The sequence below is a fragment of the Dufourea novaeangliae genome, unplaced genomic scaffold (genome assembly GCF_001272555.1).
Source record: "Dufourea novaeangliae isolate 0120121106 unplaced genomic scaffold, ASM127255v1 scaffold177, whole genome shotgun sequence".
NCBI classification, from domain to species: Eukaryota; Metazoa; Arthropoda; class Insecta; order Hymenoptera; family Halictidae; genus Dufourea; species Dufourea novaeangliae.
The window spans coordinates 2,394,921-2,416,734 of record NW_015374070.1 but is presented as its reverse complement, the minus strand read 5'-3'; the positions used below and the strand labels follow the sequence as shown (position 1 = coordinate 2,416,734).

The window sequence follows — 21,814 nt, the reverse complement described above, 5'->3', positions numbered from 1 at the left end:
GGTTTCGTTTCTTTTCTGAAAGTTTGCAATAGTGACTTGGATCCACAAAATCCTCTGTGACGAATGTACCGGGTGTTCCGTAATTATCGTAGCGAAAAAGGTGGAGCATGTTTTCGTCGCAGCCAAACAAACCCAGAAGCTTGGCTGTCGGTGATTTAATTTGGACGCGAGGATTTCCACGGTTCCCGGTGAAATATCAATAGAAAAAAGAATGTGAGGGGGAGGGGGTGGGATGCGGAGAGATGGTCGCGAATCTGTCTTACGTAATCCAGCACTCGAAAGTGGGTTGCACGGTTCACCGGACTTATTTTGCGACTCTCGAGTGGATGGTTCTGGCCGATTTTCGTTTTACCGAATACGCTCCCTCCGAGTGTTTATATGTATGTCATATACGTACGTACATACATACATACATATACAGGGTGTCCTATCTAACATGATCACCTTAAATACCTTTCTTGTTTTTGATGGTAGGAAAAAAAATGTGGGAGAAAAATATTATTTGTTTGGAAGAGGAAAATGCTGTAAAAAACAAACAAGTTTTCTAAAGGTCATATTTTTTCGAAACTTCAAGGTCGATATTATGTATATAAATTTATATATTTGTGTGAAACAATGGTCGATCTAGCGACCGGAACGATTACGATAGAAAAAGCTCGCAGCGAGTGCATCGTTCTCCGATACTTCGTTTTCTCGGACAAAAGAAGAGACTTTAACCCTTGACTTTAAACCTTGTCGCTTTGGACCCATGCTTTTGCACCAAAACAATTATATTACAGTTCAAACTACACTGCGTGATATAACCATAAAACCATCGTAAAATTTTCAATTCTTACGTATTGTGGTTAAAATAAAAATGAACCAAGTATGCCATGTCTGAAATTCTGTTGAGAACTAATGTTTCTCCAGAAACGGATACATTATATTCCCTAGAAAAAAAGTGATTCGTTTTTATTTTAACCAGGATATATAAGAAGTGAAAATTTTAGAATGGTTTTATAGTTATATCACGGAGTGTATGCCTGGAGCAAAATTGTGAGAAAAGATCCATGGGATATACCGAATTTAAATTATACGTTTCAGCTGTATTAACCAGCAACGAATTTACATATTAACGCGTTTAATATCACTGAACGCAATAACAGTAATAATTTGTGGATTAACTATATCATATTAATGTACGATGTTCCCGTAAAGTTTAATGTATGTTTTCCGATTTCTACGGCCAAATACTATTTTATACACGAAGGAATTAAAGAAATTTAATAATTAGTTTGAAACGTTTATACGAGAAGAGAAATAGTAGAATAAAGTTACGTAGGCTCTCACCTGTTCGACCCACAGGTTCGTCGTCATGATTTGATTCTTCAGGTTCTGTAAAAGAGAGGAAAACAACAATTTACGGTCGTACCCCTAGTTTTACCTGATTCGTTAACTCGTTGATTGGCATGGTAATGACGATGACTGACGCCATTAACTCTTTCGACAAAATTTGCATTTGCTATTTAAAATAAAATTTAAAGAGAACAAAAACCATATTCGTAATTTCAACACATTTTAGAATATTTTAGGAACCAACAAAAAAGAAAACACCTGACGAAAATAAAATCACTTGAAAGAAAGAAATATGCAGCAGCATATGCACGAGGACTATTTGATAAGCCAGTGACTATTTTTTGATAATATTTACCGCTCAAGTCGCAAGAGTAATTTTAACATTTTATTAGAATTTATTTCAATTTTACAGCAAATGCATTCACTCTGCTTTCGTCGAGTATACTTGTCATAGCTTAAAAATAATTAAGCGCACAAATGCATATTTTCAGAATCAAATAAAACAATTAACGTGTTAAATTACACGAAGAAACATTGAATCTCTAAACAGGAACATTAAATATTTTATAAGTAGAAATTATACTATCAGAGTAATAACGAAAGTGACGAGTATTGAAGTCAATGCTTAAGTATTTGTATTGTTAAGAACAAATACCTAGAAAAACGTATTTTATCACGATACTGTTAAAAAACAACCGTGCCATTCAACGTGTTAATCGTGGCTATGTTTCGATACTCACTACATCGATCAACTGGGAGAGTTTGAGCTTGATTTTAACGGTGAGGGCGTCTGTGACGTTGACCACTGGACGAACCAGCTTGTTGTAATTCGACAGGAGGTCGTCGTACAGTCGCTTCGCGTCTGGATTTCCTGAGCATCCTGCAACAGGGGAAGAATACACGAAAACAGATTAGAAAGAGTGCCCGTAACGGCGATCGATCCATTCATTTTCTACCAAAATTTAATATTCGTTACCGAGAAAATGGAAAAACATATGCCGTCTTTATTACTATTACACGATATTCATCATGGATTCAGATATCATAGAATCATAATATAGTAAACAGCATTTTGATTTGTCTATACAGATCACACAGAATCGTAACTAGACTGCACAGAATCTTTAAAAATTTCTTCACAGAAACTAGAAATAAACAAACATTTTTTTATCGCGTCGAAGTGTCTATGTAAAGAAATTTTTATACTTATATTTACATGTTGTGTTTACACTTTATGTAGGGTTAGCCCCATACAAAATGAATACCGAACTGAAATTTACTGAATTTCTTAGTACACTGAATATCAGACAATTAGGTAGGCTATAAATGAAAAAAATTCGCAGCCCGAAAATAATGTTACATACATAATATGACGATCAAGTGCAATATTTCACTATTGTGATAGATATTCCCTAGCCTGTTTTTGGTCATTATTAATACGAACTTTTTACCTGATCGTAATTTAAATATTGTGATTAACTGACCAGGAACAATTTCTTCTAGTCGTTTGGCAATCACGTCTACGCATTGTCTGGCTATGATTGCCTTATTCCACTTTTCTGACCATAAACCAACTTAATCACGCGGTTCTGGTCAAGATCGCTTGTTCTACTCGTCTAACCTGAACTGCTTTATTTCACTAGTCTAACCACAGATATCTTGTTCTGCTTATATCTCTAGAATTGCCTTACAATTAGACCACTTGTCTGACTGCGATCGTCTGGTTCCACTCTCCTGGCCACTACCGCGTTATACACTTGTCTGACCACGACGGCCTTATTCTACTTGTTTGACCACGTACAATATGTACTTTTCCTAACTTCCGATTCATTAGCGATCTATTCTATCTGTCTGCAGAGGTATCAACTGCGATGAGATCTAATAACTTTCTTTAAATTAGTACTAATGTTATGGAACAATTTAACACGAAGTTTCAATACACAGTCTGTCCCAAAAGTTTCCAAACGGAAATTAAATGAGCAGTTTCCTGTAAAATGATGAGGCTCTTTATCATCAAATATTATAAATAGTTCTTTAAAAGAGATATAAGTTTCACAACAATTATAGACAGCCTGGAAATGACAACAATAATTTTTCTCGAAGACGGTGGAAAGGACGACAGTCGAAAGTTTTGGCTTCACAAAATTTTTGTCTCAAAACATCACTTGAGAAGGAAACTACTTACAACTGCCGTTTAAAACCCTTGAACATCACACAAAAAATTTCTGTCTTACATTCAAATTCGGTATCTTCTCAGAATATTTCAATATTAAAAAAAAAACAATCATAAATTCGTCCACTGAACATTCGATGCACAATAAATATACATACACGGTGCACCGCCGCTCGCAGTAAAACAGTTCTCGACTGCCCTGTTAGAACGGAAGTGGGGGTAGGTGTATATTTTATCGACGAGATTTATTTCACGCGTTAATCGAGCACCAGAAGAACAATTATTGTCGATTAAATTATAGAGACGGATCAAAAGGGTATAGGAATGGGGAGAGGAGATCGAGGAGGGGGGAGGCTCTCCTCAACGTTTCCATTAATTTCGTAATAGATATCGCTGGCACGGCACCCGAGGCGGGTTATTATTTATCGTTTCCGAACATTATATTATCGGTGTTTTACGAGCTTCCTGGAGCGGTACCAGGATGGTTCATAATACGGTTCAACGTATACGAAGAAGAAAGGGGGGGACATGGGGAACAACGCTGGCGACGATTTCAATTTTGAAGCGGTGCCAGCCGGATCTTTACGACACACCTTACCACTCCCGACCCCGTGTACACGACGTACACCGACAGTTTTTCTGCGAACAATGTTTCTTCGTCTCGTCCGTGTTACGAGGAACGGTGGGAGGCATCGATCACGGTCGCGACACGAACTATTTATCGGTGGTTCAGAAGCACTCCTCGCGGACAGAGAATTTTTTCGCCGATGTCGCCGCCAGAATATTTTCGTATGTTCGGGTAAACAAAAACGGTGACTGGGGCATTCGATTTTGGACACTCTGCAAAATCTTGCATTGTACTTTGCGGTTACGATATATACATTCGATCCAGAAGTTTATTGGATTGCCCGGAAATTATCAGGTTCTTGAGTAATTAAACCCTTAACCCTCTAAGTGGTTTATTTCATTTTGAAAACGTACATTTGCATGCTTAAGTATTTTTAAGCTATGACGAGTATACTCGACAAAAACAGAGTAAATGCATTTCACCAAAAAACAAAGTCACTGCCTTATCAAACAGTCTTAATACATACACTGCTGCATATTCCTTTTTTTATGTGATTTTTTCTTGTTTGTATGTTCTCTTTTTTTTTTGCTCCAAACTGTTCTAAAATGTGTTAAAATTACGAATATGTTTTTTGTTTTACTTAAAGTTTACTTTAAATAGCAAATGCACATTTTTTTATGACTAGCACACTCGACGTTCAATCGAATCGGTCGAAAGAATTCAAGAATGAAAGCATTCAAGAATGAAAGAATGAAAGAATTCAAGAATGAAAGAAAAAGACGAAATGATCGATTACAAAATGGTTGGACAGTACACATTACGTATCAAGAGATGATGCTATGCCTGGAATGAAATCGCATGGCCAGACAGGTACAGTCACGTGACACGGTGGATCAGAGACGTAACGATAACTGGGTAGACGAGCGGAAGGCCATCGATTCGATCGCAATCTTACGTGAGTAATCGGTTAACTGGCCGGAAATTACGTGCGCCCCCGAAGCCGTGCCAGCTCGGTTTTCGAGGAAGCGGATACAACGAATCGCGAGGGCCCTCCCCCCTTCACCATCGAATCTTCAAGACCGATCAGGATGCCACGCGACGTTTCAATCGTTCCTGAACACCAGAACACGGTATGTTTCATTCAAAGAAATCACTCACATTGAATTCACTTGGAGGTTATTAACACTAGAACTACCGACAATGAAGTATGTTTCTTAACCTCTTCAGGAACAAGTTATTAAGAAAAAATTTAACAGTTTCAAATCTTGATAGCATAAAATAAGCTTAATAGAGTTTAACAATATCTTTAAATAGGGTAAAATCTAAAAGATTAATTATATCGAGTAAAAAAAAAAAGCGACGGGAGATCTTGGAAAATTGCACTGTTAGAATATTTGAATTAATCTCGACAATGTTGATAGTTCATATGGAAACAGAACAATATGATTAGAATGGCCCTAGGTTTTTGTTGTTTGACAAATAACTTAAGACGACAATATGTGCCGAGGTTTAAGTAAATCCATGGTTATTTAGTACGCAGTATTTTTTTATAAGAGTCAGTCTACTGGTAGAAACCTAAATATATCAGACAGTTTGTATCGTGTCATAAATGAAAAGTAAGGAGAGTGGACTGTAATATGTCAGACGCGTAGCACTTGATCCCATGGGCCAGCCAAGTGGAGGAGACTCGGATACATCAGGCAAGTAGTATAACCTTATAACATTGCAACCAGCATAAGTAGATTAAGTCGGCGAAAGCCGTGTATGGTCAGATAACGAAGGAAACAAATTGAAAACATACGTAAAGGCCTACACTAAAATAGTAAATTAATCAATAATATTTATAAACATTGTATATACAAAACATTATTTCGTGTAGAAAGCAACCGAATAACTATTACTGTAAAAGCACCACACACCTCCAACGTTGAAAATTCGCAATATTTTAAAAATTTATTTTCTCAAAAGCTGGACGTGCTAGGAAAATTGTGTTTTACATATTCATACATAGTTCATAAAATTCTATCAGAGACGTATATTAACAGTTACGAGGTAGAGAAAAAGTTATAATTTGTTGCATAGTGCAATAGTATCATAATAAAACACAACAACTGAGTGTATTCCCTAAGAATAACGTAACAGTCAATACAGAACTTTCACGTAAGATTCCGAATTGATAATGCTACACCAACGTCGCCAGGCGATTTTCCCTCCCTTTTCACAGGCGATCGCAACGAGAAAAGGAACGAGCGCGACTACCTTTTTTTTTCCTCTTTTTCTCCGGCTATCGATTCGATACGCCCCCCCCCCTACCCGGGGTATATCGGGACAAAGAAGGGAAAGGCTGGAACAAAGGTGCATTTGTTATCGACAACGGGACAACGGCGAATAAAAATTCATTTCGAGACCAAGTGGATTTTGACGGTCGCAGAGATGGGGGAGGGGGCGTTAATGGAATCAGACGAGCACAACTTTTTCTCCCGAGCGATTACCGTGGTAGGAAGAGAGGAGAAAGGAAAAACCGTACGAACAGTCCAGCGGTAGTGCCCGAGCGGCTGGGATTGGTTGACTGGAAAAGAGGGTTTGGGGGTTCGTGGAAACCGATTACATCTCTCTGTATCTGAAAATTCATGCTCTTCCGCGAAGATATATTCTTCTTCCTTTTTTTGTCAACTCTTCTTAGCGGAATTGTATTTTCCCAAGTATTAACACACCGTCGAGTGTTACCGACTGTAACACTGGAAAACTTTCGTTCCTCTTGTAACCCCCTTTTTTTGTTGCCAGTAACTGAGCGTTTGGGGATTTAGTACGGTGTTGGAAACGGATACTTTACAATGTACTGGGTGATTCATAAATGTTGATCGAAAGTAAACGCGTCGTGATTTATAATCTAAAATGGACATAAATTATTCTTCTTTGGTAACCCAGCGATTGGGGATTTTATACGCTGCAGATAACGGTACTTTACGATGTACAGGGTGATTCATAAATATTGACCGGAAGTAGAACCGTCGTGATTTATATTCTAATATCGACACAAATTTTCCTTCTTTGGTAACCAACCGATTGGAGATTTAATACGCCGTAGATAAGGGTACTTTACGATGCACGGGGTGATTTAAAAATATTGCCCGAAAATAAAACTTTTATACTCTAACAGCCAATTACTTAACAAAAACAATTTGTCAAATTTAGAGATTCAGTGCACTGAAACAATACAAAAAATTTTAAATTCAAAATTTGACAGCAATTGCAATTTACCACCTACTTTAATTACCAAATAAAATAACTGCGAGGCGATACCGAATTTCCCGAGTAAAATAAGTTTCCCTAACAAGTAGTTGTGTAAATTTACGGTATTATGGCATGTGTTCCTTTTCTACTCAGGCCCTCAATTCCTAAACGAACATTCTGAATCACCCTGTACAGATTCACGGCATTTCTTGGTCGTGAGGGCCGAACATTCTCAACTTATAAGTGTTTACATCTCCTGTGGGTCGGGCCATCGGGATATAATACTCTCTGTATTTGCATTTTTACGTCGGGCATTACATCCCACCCGGAACAACGAATCGAAATCGCGACATTATGGAAATTCGAGACAGCGTGCAAACACCGATGTTCGGTTATCCGATTTACCCGGGGGACAACAGTTTTAGCCAGTTGGGGCTTGAATACGGGTGAGTAGCTTCTGTGGAATAGAAAAACATTTGGGTCGCGAAGCGCCGCGGTTACAATCTAACGACCTTTGAAGCCGATCGTCTTTCCAAACAACCTCTTAACCTGTTAACCGAGTCGCGTCTCGGTCGTGAACTACGTTTCAGACATTTCCCTTATTTGGTATACGATGGGAACATTTGGAGGACTTTTCATGAAGTACGTAATGTAAACAGGACTTTTGTGATGAAAATCGGTCGAAGGTAATTTGTGATTGTTATATAAAATATTTTCATTCGTGAATTCAACTTATTTTTTTATGTAGAATCATCCTCTACGCGATTATATGACCAGTTGCAAGACGCTCCGTATATTAGGCTGAATAAGTAGCATATATACAATTAAAACGTAAGTATTACTCTGACTACTATATTGTCAACCACGATTAGTAATCGAAAATGATGGAAATAAGTAACATTACCCTAAATGTATGAGCCAATACTATACTTGAATAGATACCATAAGTAGTGTCGAACACCCTGTGTCAGATGAGAGTCCAATAAAGTTTGAAACCTTTGAGTGTTTTATTTCATTTTGAAAACGTACACTTTTGTACTTAATTGTTTTCAACTATGACGAGTATGCTCGACAAAAGCGGAGTAAATGCATTTGCTGTAAAATTGAAATGAATTCTACAAAAAAGACAAAATTACACTTGCGACTTCAGCAGAATCTATTAGAAAAAAAAACAAATCTCTGTCTTATCAAACAGCCCTCGTACATATACCTTGCATATTTCTTTCTTTCTCAAGTGATTTTAATTATGATTATGGTTTTCGTTTTACCTAAATTTTACTTTAAATAGCAATTGCAAGTTTTTGCCTTCTTTTTATAACGAGTATACTCGACCTAAACATCGAAAGGGTTAAGTAGTATAAATTTCATTCAATTTTTCGTACAATAACATTTTTCATTTTCGATTTCTCGTTTCACGGTTATTTACAATTCGACCACGACTGATTGCAGTTATTCCAATTCGCTACACCGTTCTGTGTACACCTTCGGGCGCTCACCTGAACCGGCTTTCATATCGACGACTAGTGTGTCGATAACCACCGAAATCGATCCCCCTGGCCCGTTTGATCGAACTTCTTTCGAAGGGGTTCGAGCAGCCCGTCCCGCTGGTTTGAATCGTCACTGGGTGGGAAATGGCCACAGAATCAAGAAGAAATACCATCAGGGCCAATTAGTCGGCGAATCGACGTCCGTGAAATTGTTGCTTCGACGCGCACTGGCGGCCCCGCCAATAAGAACTGGAGCACCGTTGTAACCGAGACGATATTGCATTTCTCGGGCGGGACGGGATTGTTCGATGAGCCGGACATATCGAGAAATATTGAGTTCCGGCCGGCGCGTGGCACACGTTTAAAAGACACTTTATTCTCGGCTCCAGTATCCCCTTATCCTGTGTTTATCACGCGGAAAAAGACGTTTGGTATTCTCGCGCTATTCCAGTATTTCACTTGGAAAGTACATTGTTTATTTTTTTTATGCAGGGTGTTTCATTTAACTTGACAAATCGAAATATCTCGAGAAATACGCATCGTACGAAAAAATGTTTCAAATAAACCCTCGATATTTTCAAAGGGGCTATTCACCTGTGCTAAAATTACCCCTTTGGAATCTTAAATGCAAACCCACATTTCTTACTGCAAACTCAGATTCTACGGAAAAAAGTACGTAACTATTATCTGAAACGTTTTTATCGAATCGTGATAGATGGCGGTGGAATAGGCGTAAATTAGTTAATCATTCGATTTTTTCAATGGGAACACTCATGTTTTATTGAATATGTTTCAACGTTGATTAAATATTAACGAGGCGGAACTTGTTTTTATTAATTAAATATTAACCCTTTCGATGTTTATGTCAAGTATACTTATGAAAAATACAGTTCAAATTGTACAATCGCGCAATGTATGCAGACAGTTCTGATAATTCGATCAATCAAAGTAGTACATCAGGAAAAATTAATAAAAATTTAAAGGAATCATAATAAACTGCGTGGCATAACTATAAAACCATCATAAAATTTTCAATCCTAATATATCGTGGTTAAAATAAAAACATACCACTTTATTTCCAGGGAATATAGTTTACTCATTTCTGAAGAAACATTACTCCTCAACACGATTTCAGATATGGCATATTTGGTGTATACGTAGATTGATCAATGAGTACAACGCGTTTATGGTTGGTCAGACAAAAGAATTCTGTATGTCCTCTGTTCGGACGCGCAGAATCCAACGAAAAGTGGTAAAGACATGTGTAACGAACGAGAGGAGCTAACTAACCCAAGTGGTTCGCCACGAAAAGCGAGGTAAACACGTGAGTAGTATGAGATTGTGTTTGCACAGGCAAGTAGAATAGGAGTGCGCTTGAACGGACAAGTAGAAGAGCGTACATGGTCCGGCAAGTGTAACGAGACTGTCTGTACGTTAAGTAGAATGGGACCGTGCGGCCACTTTGTTAAGGAGCGCGGGATCGTATCTGGCCAGACACACAGTCTGTAATTGCCTCGTGGAACGGAACTAGTGGACGTATACAAGTGGATGGTACGTGAGAAACGTTGATTCTCCACTTTAAAAATCCTTCAAAAAAATTGTTTACTCTCTTCATAACTAGATTCTTAGTAAGATCAATAGAAAAGAGAAGCACTATTATACTATCTCGAATCTTTGTCAAAAGATAAATTGAAAAAAAAAATTCCTGGATGATTAAAAGTTTCTATTCGATATTTTCAATACACAAGGTCGGGCAGGTCGGGTGGCATGATCAGACATAGAAGGTCATTTTATATGCGAAATAAGTCGAAAATGTAGAAAGGAGAGTTTTATCATGCAATGTATCGCGCTATAGATAATCGAAATCCCAAAATCTGTTGGGTACGAGTGCAACTTGAATAGGACTTTGATAACGTGTCTGGTTCATTACATTCAATTTCTACTCATTGTCACTGCAAATATACATATGTTTAATCCTATCGTTCCCAAATTATTAAAAAATTACGAAAGAAATAGTATGTTGTATTTTTGTGTATATGACATACATGACATAAAAATGATTCAAAAGAACATTTTAGCATTTTCAAACCGTCTAATGAAATTTTTCATTCACTACCCTTTGACCCATTTTTTACTTTCATCACAGTTGTATATACAAATATTTACACCAGAAAATATGCCCCTGATACCGTTTAACTTCTGTCAGAAACATTTTTTAATATCGTCAATATTTTCGGAGATACTCGAGTGGGTCGATATAAATGGGACAACTCGTATAAACATGTAAACTGACTCTACAAAAGTTCGAACGTTCGTTCGAATTTCTCCGAAAAAAAGAAACGGTCCAAGTTAGTTTTCTCAGTTACAAAATGCCGTTTCACCGGGGGATACGTGAGTTCGCGTCGGCGACGCAAACGTTTTAACTCGCCCCTTCATCTTTTTTTTTCTCTGGCATCCGTTACGAGTCACACACACAGGTCCGTCCCAGTTTCTCGAGACGCCCTCTATTTATAATACACACGGCCAGCGTCAGCCTGAAGAAACCAGCTCCCAAAAGTTCATCCAGCAATGGGGGGTCACAGATCGACTGCCTACGGTTGAACGCATAAATTTTCCACACACGTATCCGTTAGGACACGTTTCGCGTTGTAGCATGCGACGTGAAACGTGTTACGGTTGTTGTTGTTCCTCCTCCACCCCCTCTCCACCCCTTTTAACCTGTCCTTCGTGGACCAACGTGAAACACGTTACACGCCCACGAGATAAGTGGAAAAAGGACCAACAATTATCATTTTTTAAAAGTACCTTTAAATATTCGCGACATAGACGAAAATTTGAATTTCAGATTTTGACTTCTTCTAACTATGTCAATATAGTCGTTGGACATTAAGCAACAAGGAATCGGAAAGAGACAAATTATTTTGAGTTGTTTTAAAGCTGATTTTTTGACGATTTCTGCGTACACTTTTCGAGCCACCTATGCTTTGAATTAAAACATCTATGTGAATTCAAAAAATTTGTTTTCATTTATATTGTTGAGAAATTTAGAATTCGACGATTAGTTTCAGAAATTTTACTTTTTAAAAAAGTTTTTATGTTTTTAATGATATAGTAAAAAATTCAAAAAGTTCAAAAATAAACCAACTATGTCGCGTTAATCTTCTAAAGTCTCTACTTTACGAAACTGTAAAAACATTCTGCGACCACTTGCCACTTCGCAGATAAATCGCGTTTAAATAAATAGAGAGAGGACATAACGCGTTGAATTTATGTTTTACATAATTTTTACAATTTTGTTATTGTAAAAATTATATAGATTCGGACGAATTTTTATTTTATGTACCAATCTTTTGATTTCAGACATATTACCCTCTAGAAACACGATTAGAAAAGCCTCGACTATACAATAATATATTTTTACAGCTTCCATGTATTGGACGCCATGGAAAACCTCTGGTTCAAGTACTTAACAAGAAAAGTTAAAAAAAAAAAATCACATTTTTTAATATAGTATTTAAAAAAATTATTTACATGGTTGGATTCCTCTTAGTTTCCCTTTCATCATTCAAGCATGATTTCAAAATACATAATGAACATTTCTGTCAATAAATATTCACTAGAAAAATCCCAAAAATAAAGAATACATTCTACCAATTGACTGTCGTTCATATTTACATATACATTTTAACTAAATACAGTTAAAAAATAAAAAAAAAAGATTCCTTTTCTGGTCTTAATAAATTCGTCCCTGACGAAGTTTAAAAACATTTAATAAAGATATTATTAGTCGATTAGAAGAAAACTGGATGTCCAGAGATTTACCCCTTTCGTCCCTTTTATGCGGCAGTGGTGGCACAGCTCATTGTGTAATACGTTCGCGGGTAAAACATTTACATTCGAATAGGGGGAGAGAGGCGATGCATATGCAGAGACGGTACCTACACGGCGTATCTTACGCGATAGTTATTCGTCGTCCTATGATTATAGTCGGACCGGTTTATTGTGCGCCGCTGGTGGGCTTTAACAGAGACGGCGACGACTCAACGGAATATTTGGATTGCAAAGGGTCCGACGGGCGTCTGGAAATTACAATGGAATAATATAATGGAATATAGAATTTGAGTTATTGTAGTGACTGGAATGGTGGAATGACGAACGGGTTGAAATTCGGTGGTAATTTAACTCGAAAGATTTATAGTGAATTGTGTAATTTAACACGCAATGGAAGATTCGGGTTCCCGAAAATTTCGAGGTTTTTTTTTAAAATTATGCGGGTTCGTAGGAGACTCGATAGAAACATCGGGATATTTTTCGTTTTTGCTGGTATTCGGTTCTTTAGGGTGAAATTACTCCGTGAAGGTTAATGTGTGTTTTCAGTGTATATTGTGTAAACTATGGCAGATATAAAAAAATTGTTGAAAATGAAAATTTAATGGTTTCTTAAAGTAAAGAAATAAACACATTTTTCAGAATTTTACTGAATAACTTTATAGCATAAGAACCTATTAATTTTCATTCTAACAGTTCTTTTATATCTACTATAGTTTCCAAGATATACAAGAAAATAGGAAAAGACAAATTAACCATTAACCCCAGATTCCTAAAAGCAGAATATCAGCAAAAAACGAAAAATTACTCGATGCTTCTATCGAAGTCCCCTACAAAACCTGCAGAGTTTAAAAGAAAAATCAGAATTTCCAAGGTACCAAAGTTCCCTTGTCACTTTGAGCTTTCGTATCGTTTTGTAATAGTTGCGTCCCTTAAACGAGATAAGGCTTCAATTTTCTACGATATAAGGAGGAGGCAATCAATTTCGAATTATTGAATAATTTACGGAGGGGAAGGGGTTCCGATGCAAACTTCAACCGGGTTTGACGGTTCGCCTATAAACTCCGTGGTAAATATCAACGTCCGTCTTGTCTTTGCCCCGATTGATAGATATTCTCGCGAACTGCGAGACCTAACGTTGCGCGTTCGGGCGTCCCGTATAGTTGCACGGATAGATTTATCGAACTAACCTGATATGAGCACCAACACTATCCACATGATCCCCACCAGACTCTTCATCATGTCATTGTGTCACGTCCGACTCATTTCTTCTCGCCTTCGTGCTCTCCGGACCCCTCACAGTTCTAGCACTGGGAACAGAGAGAAAACACGTATGTGCTGCGGTGAAAGTAGACGCTCGCCCGTTCGCTCGCCTCGAGTAACTACTTAGGAATCGGACGGGGAACACGTTTTTACCTGATAAATGGCCGACGATCCATCCCCCGCCAATTAAACCACTCAGTGGCTGTTTCGAGTGGAATACAACGGGACCGGCCATTTATTCTCATAAAAACGTGAACGGCGGCACCATACGCCAGGTATGGCGCGGAATTGGGAACTAGGGACGTGGGGTGTGCTCATTTTGCACCCCCTTTCCGTTTCTATTTTTCAACGAATTTAACGGAAAAAGAAGAATGAAACAAAATGAATGAATAGCTACAACGAAGTAAAGTAAAACGGACGAATGGACGGAAGGAAAAATTCAGAACACTGGTGGATCATTTTTCAAGATATTTTTTCCTCTCGACAGTTTTCAGAGTATTATGTATGTATGTTCTTTTGACACTAAAACTACCAGCGTTGAATGTATAATATGTATGATACAATATAATGGAATATAGTGTAATTTGAAACGCATAGTAAACTAAAAGTCAACATAGATTCCGATAAAAGCATCTTTATGATTTCAGTAATTGTAAAATAAGAAACATAAAATCCGTCATTTTGACGGGTTTGGTTGTGAATATTAAGTACTATTTAAGACTAGGTTAATACTAGGTGTTAATATATTAACGTTTTGACCTGAGAGCTGGGTAATAAATTGTATGCAGTCCGGGTCTATTTTCTTTCTTAAATGGACGACTAACTCTCGGTCGTGCTCTTACGGATTTTTCCTCACTTTGAGTACGATTTTCCAAAAAATAAAAAAAACCTCCCCTCCCCAAAAAAAAAAAAAAAAAAAAAAAAAAAAAAAAAAAAAAAAAATAGGTGTTAATATATGTGAAAGATAAACTGTGTGTGACACATGACAGAAAAACCATGAAATGTATTACAAGATACTTGATATATAGTTCACGATTCATGATCTATGATCCATGGTCTGCGACCTACGACATGATTCATAATCCATGATCTATGATCTATGATCCATGGTCCATTATCCATGATCCATAATCTATGATCCACGAGTCAAGATCCATGATACGCAATTCATGATCCACAGTTCATGATCCATGATTTGTGATTTATGTTCATGATCCATGATTCATAATTCATAATACAAACTTAGTACATAATTTCTACTAATACTGATACTTCTTATATTATCAGTTCAGCACAGTTAAAGATAGACCATTAAACTAAACGGATCGATTTCGTCTGGATGTAAGGGGAAGCGAGTTCCGTGGTTTCGATTTAAAGTCTTAACGCTCGAGCCCTTGCGTGCAAAGCCGGAAATGTATCCTCCCTGTGTAGACTCGACGATATTTCAAAAGAGATCCGCTCGATATTTTTTTTTTTCACCGCCTCCTCGAGACACGAAGCGCACGGCATCGAAGATTTACGAGGTACCGACTCGAACATTTTAAGACAGAGTTCCGGAATCGCGTAATCGTCATCCGGTACGGTTCCTATAAATCTCGCGGGACGAACATGGTACACGGAGATAGAAGGCGACACGACTTCTGGGGTCACACCGATAGCGTTTTCTCGACGGAACGATTTCTCGATCGAACGTAGCCGAGATCGATCAAAAATTTTCAAGACACCACGGTTTATTCAGGAAATTGTGCCGCCGTGCTTGCTCAGCCGATAAAATTAATCCCGCCGGTAAAAGAAAATTGAATCCCTTATCTGGCTGAGCGAGAAGTGTTACCAATGTCCCCACCCCTTCACCCCCTCCCCATTTCCAACCTGACGGTTTTAATTAATCATTGATAACTATCTATCGCGAGCATATACCGTAAGCGCAAAAATAGTCTCGGTGTTTCGCCGGGAAACTTGGATCACCCCCGCTTCATAAATCATCCACCTCGGCACGACTACCGGGCCGTGTCACGTGTGTTTGAGTTTATAATATCGCTTCCAATTAAGTTTCGATAGAACCGCACGATCCACCTGCAAAGAAAGTCACGAAGTATGTACAGGGTAAATCATGAAACGTGATCAACTTAAATTATTCCACTGCTAGATCGAGATTTTTTTTTGTTAATATAACATGATTCAAAGAGAGCTTTATGATGATTTTGCACCACATTTTTTGTTGACACTTTTTTTCAGAGGTTTCAAAGTCACCGTTAGTTATTTATAGATAAATTTACAATTCGTTATGCTCATCTTTTAGCGGATACTAAAAATACTTTTTTTTTCTTCTAAACCAAAGAAGGATTAAGAAAATATCATTCACCATAATTAAAACGATGTTAAGAAACGACCACATCGTTTTTGTATCTTGTACAAACATTTGTTTTTCGTAAAATCACGAAACAATTTAAGTCATTTTAAGACTATTTTAGACATTTTTGAAATATTTGTTTTTATTTTTGTTTATAAACAATGTATTAGCTCACGATAAATAACGGCACTGATAGTCACAGTAACACAATATTTCTAATGTATGGATGTCACTTAACACTAAACCTACTGAACCCTTCAGAGCGATAGGAATTAGAACGGCAAAATCGGTCATTTGATCGGTCGTGGTAGGTTTAGTATTAAAGAAAGTTCGTACTATCAATCGTCAAGAAATGTTCCAAATATTGTCACTAAACTGATCAAGTACGCGTCCATTGTAGTGGACAAATGCAGTTCGGGGGTTAATCGTGCAAAAAAATTGTCAATCCAATAGCAAGCAGTAAAATAATCTAAACTGACCACGTTTTGTGGTCCACCTTGTATTTCACATGGTCGTGCACGCTATAAATGCATATAATCCGCAGTCGACTAATAATATCCCCATTACGATCCGTATTGTTATAAAAATATAATAATTACGCGAGACCGACGCGTCGAAATTAGAACGGTCAACCGTTCGAATAATTACGAGCGACGCAACGGGCGCACAGCCTGCGGCAGTTATGCAAGCGAATAAGGTGAACAAAAAAAAAAATTGTAGCTTCACCTGGCAACAAATCGGCGAGGGAGATAAAGGGGTGGTAACGGGAAGAGAGGTGGAGGGTCGTAGCACGGCTGCAGTTTACCTTGCCGCCCTATAGAGCACTCTGCGGCCGTGCAGAACGCAGCTGACTGCAGGCCGCAGCTCTGCGGTCCACGTGGCTCCGGACCGATCGGCGGTGGCCTCAAACGGATCGAATTGAACCGATTACAGATTCCTACCCCGGCTCGTTCGTTCGCGAATTTACCACCCTCTCCTCCCCCCCGACTGTAAATCCGCTGTTTTTAGGTGGATATGAAAAAAAAAAAAATAAAAAGGGAATGTCCGATACGGCGTGCCTGATAAATCTAATGTTATTCTATAGTGACTCAATTATTCGTTGGTTTTGATATTAGAATATAAACAACTTTAACTGTTCGTTAGTTTGGTAGTGTTCCTTGTCACGATCGTGTAACAGAAAAATTTTTTCCTTATTTTTCCACATAGAATCTCAACCCCTTTTGTCGTTTGTACTACGATTTCTGCGCTAGTCTGTATCTGGACATCGGAAAACGAGACTGCTTATTTTTACTCTAGATTCGACGGTCAAAATGTTTGATTATAATCGATGACCAGACAGCTGTGACCTCTGCTTGTTAGAGAAACGGTCGAATGTCCAAAATGCAGTTCATGAACCTGCAGTAATTACTCCATAAGCGTTAATCGAAAATTTATTGTTTACGATTGATGGAAATGTGGAGATCTACTTCATATCAGTAAAATTACGGATCCTCGCCAACAAAAATTAGATATTAAACGGCAACAGAATTTGACGCAATTTTAAAAGAACTGTTGCACCGGTGCAACACTGACCGTTAAAGCGTTAAGAGAAGAAATTGATTTTCTCGATCCAATTACGCGGAACAACCTGTACAACAAAACCAGTTCAGATATTTCAGTCGATTCGACACAAGAAAAAAAAAGGAAAAAAAATACCGAATATGCAGATACTTTTCTGTGTCGCTACACCATCGACTGTCCGAACATTAATCGCAGCCAAACCAGTCGGGACTGACGAACGACCCATAATTCCCGCTTGAACGGCGGATAATTGTAAATTTTCCAACGAGTCCTCCACCCCACCCCCTCTCGTCGTCGCATCCGATATATTCCTCTCCCATAACTGACGCGTGTTCGTCACTCGTCGCGGATAACGCGTTCGACGGCGGTTCGCGCGTGGAAATACGAGCCAATTAAATAATGGAGTGATAAAACCAGACGGGGGCAGGAGAGAGGTGTATAAATATCACAGCGAAGGGGGCATCGGACGCGTTAAACGGATCGGATGTATCGTCGTTCCGGGAGAAATTAATCCGGCTGTGTCCGATGGCTGTGAAATATTTAAGGTGGAACCAGGGGATTTCACGCCTGTCCCATCATCCCAATGAATTATGCAGCTGTTGATCGGGCGCAACTTCGACACTTTTATCACCATTTCGCGGTCATTTAACCCGTCAAGAACGACGACGTCTGTGCACCGTACGAACTCGGAGCTGGAAAGAAGTCCAGCGGAAGGGATGACAAAAAAAAAAAACACTGGTCCGATAGGTCGAATCCTCACAGGCCCACCTTCTTTAATCACAATCTATACAGGGTGTTTAGAGCAATAAAAAAATGTATACTTTTGAAAATATTTTACACACTGGCTGCTGTACTGAAAACTAACAGAAAATGTATTTCCTCTTTTGCGATCGGTACAGAACTAAAGAGAAATAATTTCTTTGCAAATAATTGATTACTTATGGGTACCTCTAATATAATAAATAAAAGCCAGATGTTGTTTTTACCATAACATTTTTGCTTTTTTTAAAAAAAATTCCTGATTATCATCTTTTTTTCGGCCACTAAAGGGGAAAGGGGCCTTAAGGAAGACTCGAGAGAGAGAAATCACGTAGGGGGGATAATTAGCCGGTTTCAGAGGGGCGGGAGGCACGGTCGATAAAGACAAGTTCGGTGCTTTATCGATCCTCCGGTCCACGTTGCAGAAATAACTTCCGGCCGGGAATAAAAGCCAGGCTCTGGTTCTCGCGTGGGTTGAATTAAACTCTCGCCGCGGGGGGACCCCGGTGGTGGCGGCTCGGAAAGAATAAATTGTCCGAGGGGGAACATTTTTGGAAGTACATAGAGTCGCGGGAAGTTCTGCGAGCGAAGTTCCGATCTCTCGTTTCTTTGCCGCAGTTCTCGCGCAGGTACCTTATAGTTGCGAGACAGAACTGGAATTCTTTAATTGTGCTCGCACAGGAAGAGACCACCGAGTTTTCCTGTTTTTGACAGAGAAAGGAACTTTACGACACGACGGTTCAGTTCAGTTCTTGAAATGATATGTATGGGTCAAAGAAAGATAAATGCATAGATCATTCTCGTGTGTTAAATACGATCCTACTTAGAAGCCGATAAGTGTTTTGTATGCTTTTTAAACGAATAAGGGACCGGAAATTGGAAAGGGATTCGGAAACAGGCTACGTATGTTAAATATAGTGTAAATATCAAGTGTCTAATCTAAGTAAATACCCCATACACAATAAATGCATGGTACTTATTATAGTACTTCATTCATAATGCTTGGAATACGACGTTACTTGTATAGTCTGTGAGCCACGATCCATGACCCATAATCTATACTTTATGATCAATGACCCATGACCCATAATCTATGATTCTAATCCACGAATCCATGATCTATGATTCTAATCTATAAATCCATGATCTATGATTTATAATCCATGATCGATGATACATGATCTATAATCCACGATCGATGAGCTATGATCTATAATCTATAATGCATGATCGATCATCTATAATCCATGATCTATGATCTATGATTCATGATATACAATTCATGATGAACCATTCAGGGTGTATGATTCATGATGTATAATTGATGATCTATGATTTATGATCCTCGATTTATGATCCACAATTTACGATATTATAATATTGATCCATAATCTATAATATATAACCTATGATCCATGTTCTATGATTTATGATCCACGATCCATGACATACGAAATATCTGATACTGTCGTATATTTCATGTGCAGTACATACTTATAATTTGCCATTAATGTTAATACTTTTGTCACTACATATTACGTCAATGAAATCAGGAACAACTCATTAAACTGTTAAGATCGAGACACAGAAGAACATTTCCTTAAGCCACTGAGAGAAAGAGAACGAGAAATAGCCGATTAAGTATTCAGGATGCACGGAACGCACCTTTTCGCGTTCTCAGCCGCTCAATCGACCGAAACGGTTCCCTCGTACGCGCTATTAACTCGTTCGCGTAGTTAGGCGGCCGACGGATCCGATTCAAAGCTATCGTCGCGCACCTTTGTATTCCCACCGATGAATACGCTTCGACGGCAAAATCCCGGGCAACTTGTTGCTGAATAAATTAAACCGGGCAGCTTCATTAATTTTAATACGCGGTTCAAGGAGCAGCGCGCGCGCGTTCAACCGAGACTCGCGGGAAGAAGCTCTGTGTTTTGGTTTCGCGTTTTATTGTCCGCCGTGAAGGGTCGTTGTGGAGCTTTTTTAAATACTCGCGCATTCAGACGGGGACTTCGATAATTGTGGCCTGCGTAAAAGCTTTAGCATCCAGGGAAACAGGTCTGACAAGTGAATAAAAAGAAAAGTGAACCTTCACACGGACGATACTATTTGATTAACAAAATAACGATTCACTTATACTCATTATTGTTCACCTAACATCTTCACCACTTCTCTCGGAATGATTTGTTATCTACATGTTCCTCTTTTAGTGGATAAACATAAATATAATACAACACAAAATCGAAAAGAAACTTTCGTTGATTGGTCGGGGGTTTTCGTTAATATCTCGTTAACAAAGCCTCGGATAACATTTTTGCTAAGGAAAAAGTTGTTTCAAATCGTCGAAGCTATTTTGGGGACACTCTGTATAACGGAAGCAAAGAAGGGAACAACGGGATTGAGTAATCAAACTAGCCCAATCATCGACACGTTTTAGGGAACACGGGGATTCTCGACTCAAGTCGTCCGCCATTTAAATCCAAGAAACCGCTCGAAACGCCAGCAGGTATCCGTAACTCACCAGCGAAACAAGATTTATGAATTCAATAATAGCAGCGCATCGCGCCGCCGGGGAACAATTAAACCGCGGAGCGAAATTGTGCGGCCCGCAGTGCGGTTAAATATCGCGATTAGCCAGGTGGCCGTGAGATTGTTGGAAAAAGACCGCGCCGAAAACGATTAGGGGAGTAAAGAGGTTACACGTTACTGCCGTTGAATTACAATTTCGAAGATATAAGACAGTTCAGCCAGAATTTTAACTACTTTTTTAAATATTCAAAGCAATTCTGATTCACCTGTCTGTTTAATAAAAATTTTACAATCGTGAATTGGTTGAGTATCATTTGTTTACTATATCAAATTGTTACCACTATTTTAACAATTTGAGGATCAACCAGAAAAGCATACCATAATAAAATTACGTAAAAATCGAAGGAGTATATACTATCTGTTTGACTATATGCATTCAAGTATTCTCTCTTGCACAAAATGTGAGAAAACTTCCAATATAATAACTTTTTTAATAATGCAGAAATCAAAATTCCAGTTGATCGGTATTTTATATTTGGGGGTATACTTTTCATATACAAATGCAGAAGAAAATGGATTAACATTTAACCAGAAATATTCATAGAAAGTGCTATTTTTTAAATGTATTTTTTTAAAAACTGGATTATTCTTTAATCCAATCATATAACTAGATTCCTTATCAATATTATATTTGTAATAGTTTTCAGGATATTCGACCGAATATATAA

At 38.3% G+C, this 21,814-nt stretch overlaps 1 protein-coding gene and 1 long non-coding RNA gene across 4 annotated transcripts in view; both read right to left on the bottom strand.

Moving 5' to 3' along the window:
• The window catches only part of LOC107190397 (acetylcholine receptor subunit alpha-like), a 30,278-nt gene extending 16,411 nt beyond the window's left edge, over window positions 1–13,867 (bottom strand). For all 3 annotated transcript variants that reach the window (XM_015579189.1, XM_015579192.1, XM_015579190.1), the window contains exons 1-3: window positions 13,816–13,867; window positions 2,076–2,215; window positions 1,330–1,374 (exon numbers count right to left, since the gene is read on the bottom strand). In XM_015579189.1, the coding sequence (XP_015434675.1) occupies window positions 1,330–1,374; window positions 2,076–2,215; window positions 13,816–13,867 (237 nt within the window). The remainder of the gene's footprint in view (window positions 1–1,329; window positions 1,375–2,075; window positions 2,216–13,815) is intronic.
• Window positions 13,868–13,902: 35 nt separating this feature from the next.
• The window catches only part of LOC107190384, a 92,631-nt gene continuing 84,719 nt past the window's right edge, over window positions 13,903–21,814 (bottom strand). The window contains exon 3 of the long non-coding RNA XR_001516248.1: window positions 13,903–13,935. This is a non-coding gene — a long non-coding RNA (uncharacterized LOC107190384). The remainder of the gene's footprint in view (window positions 13,936–21,814) is intronic.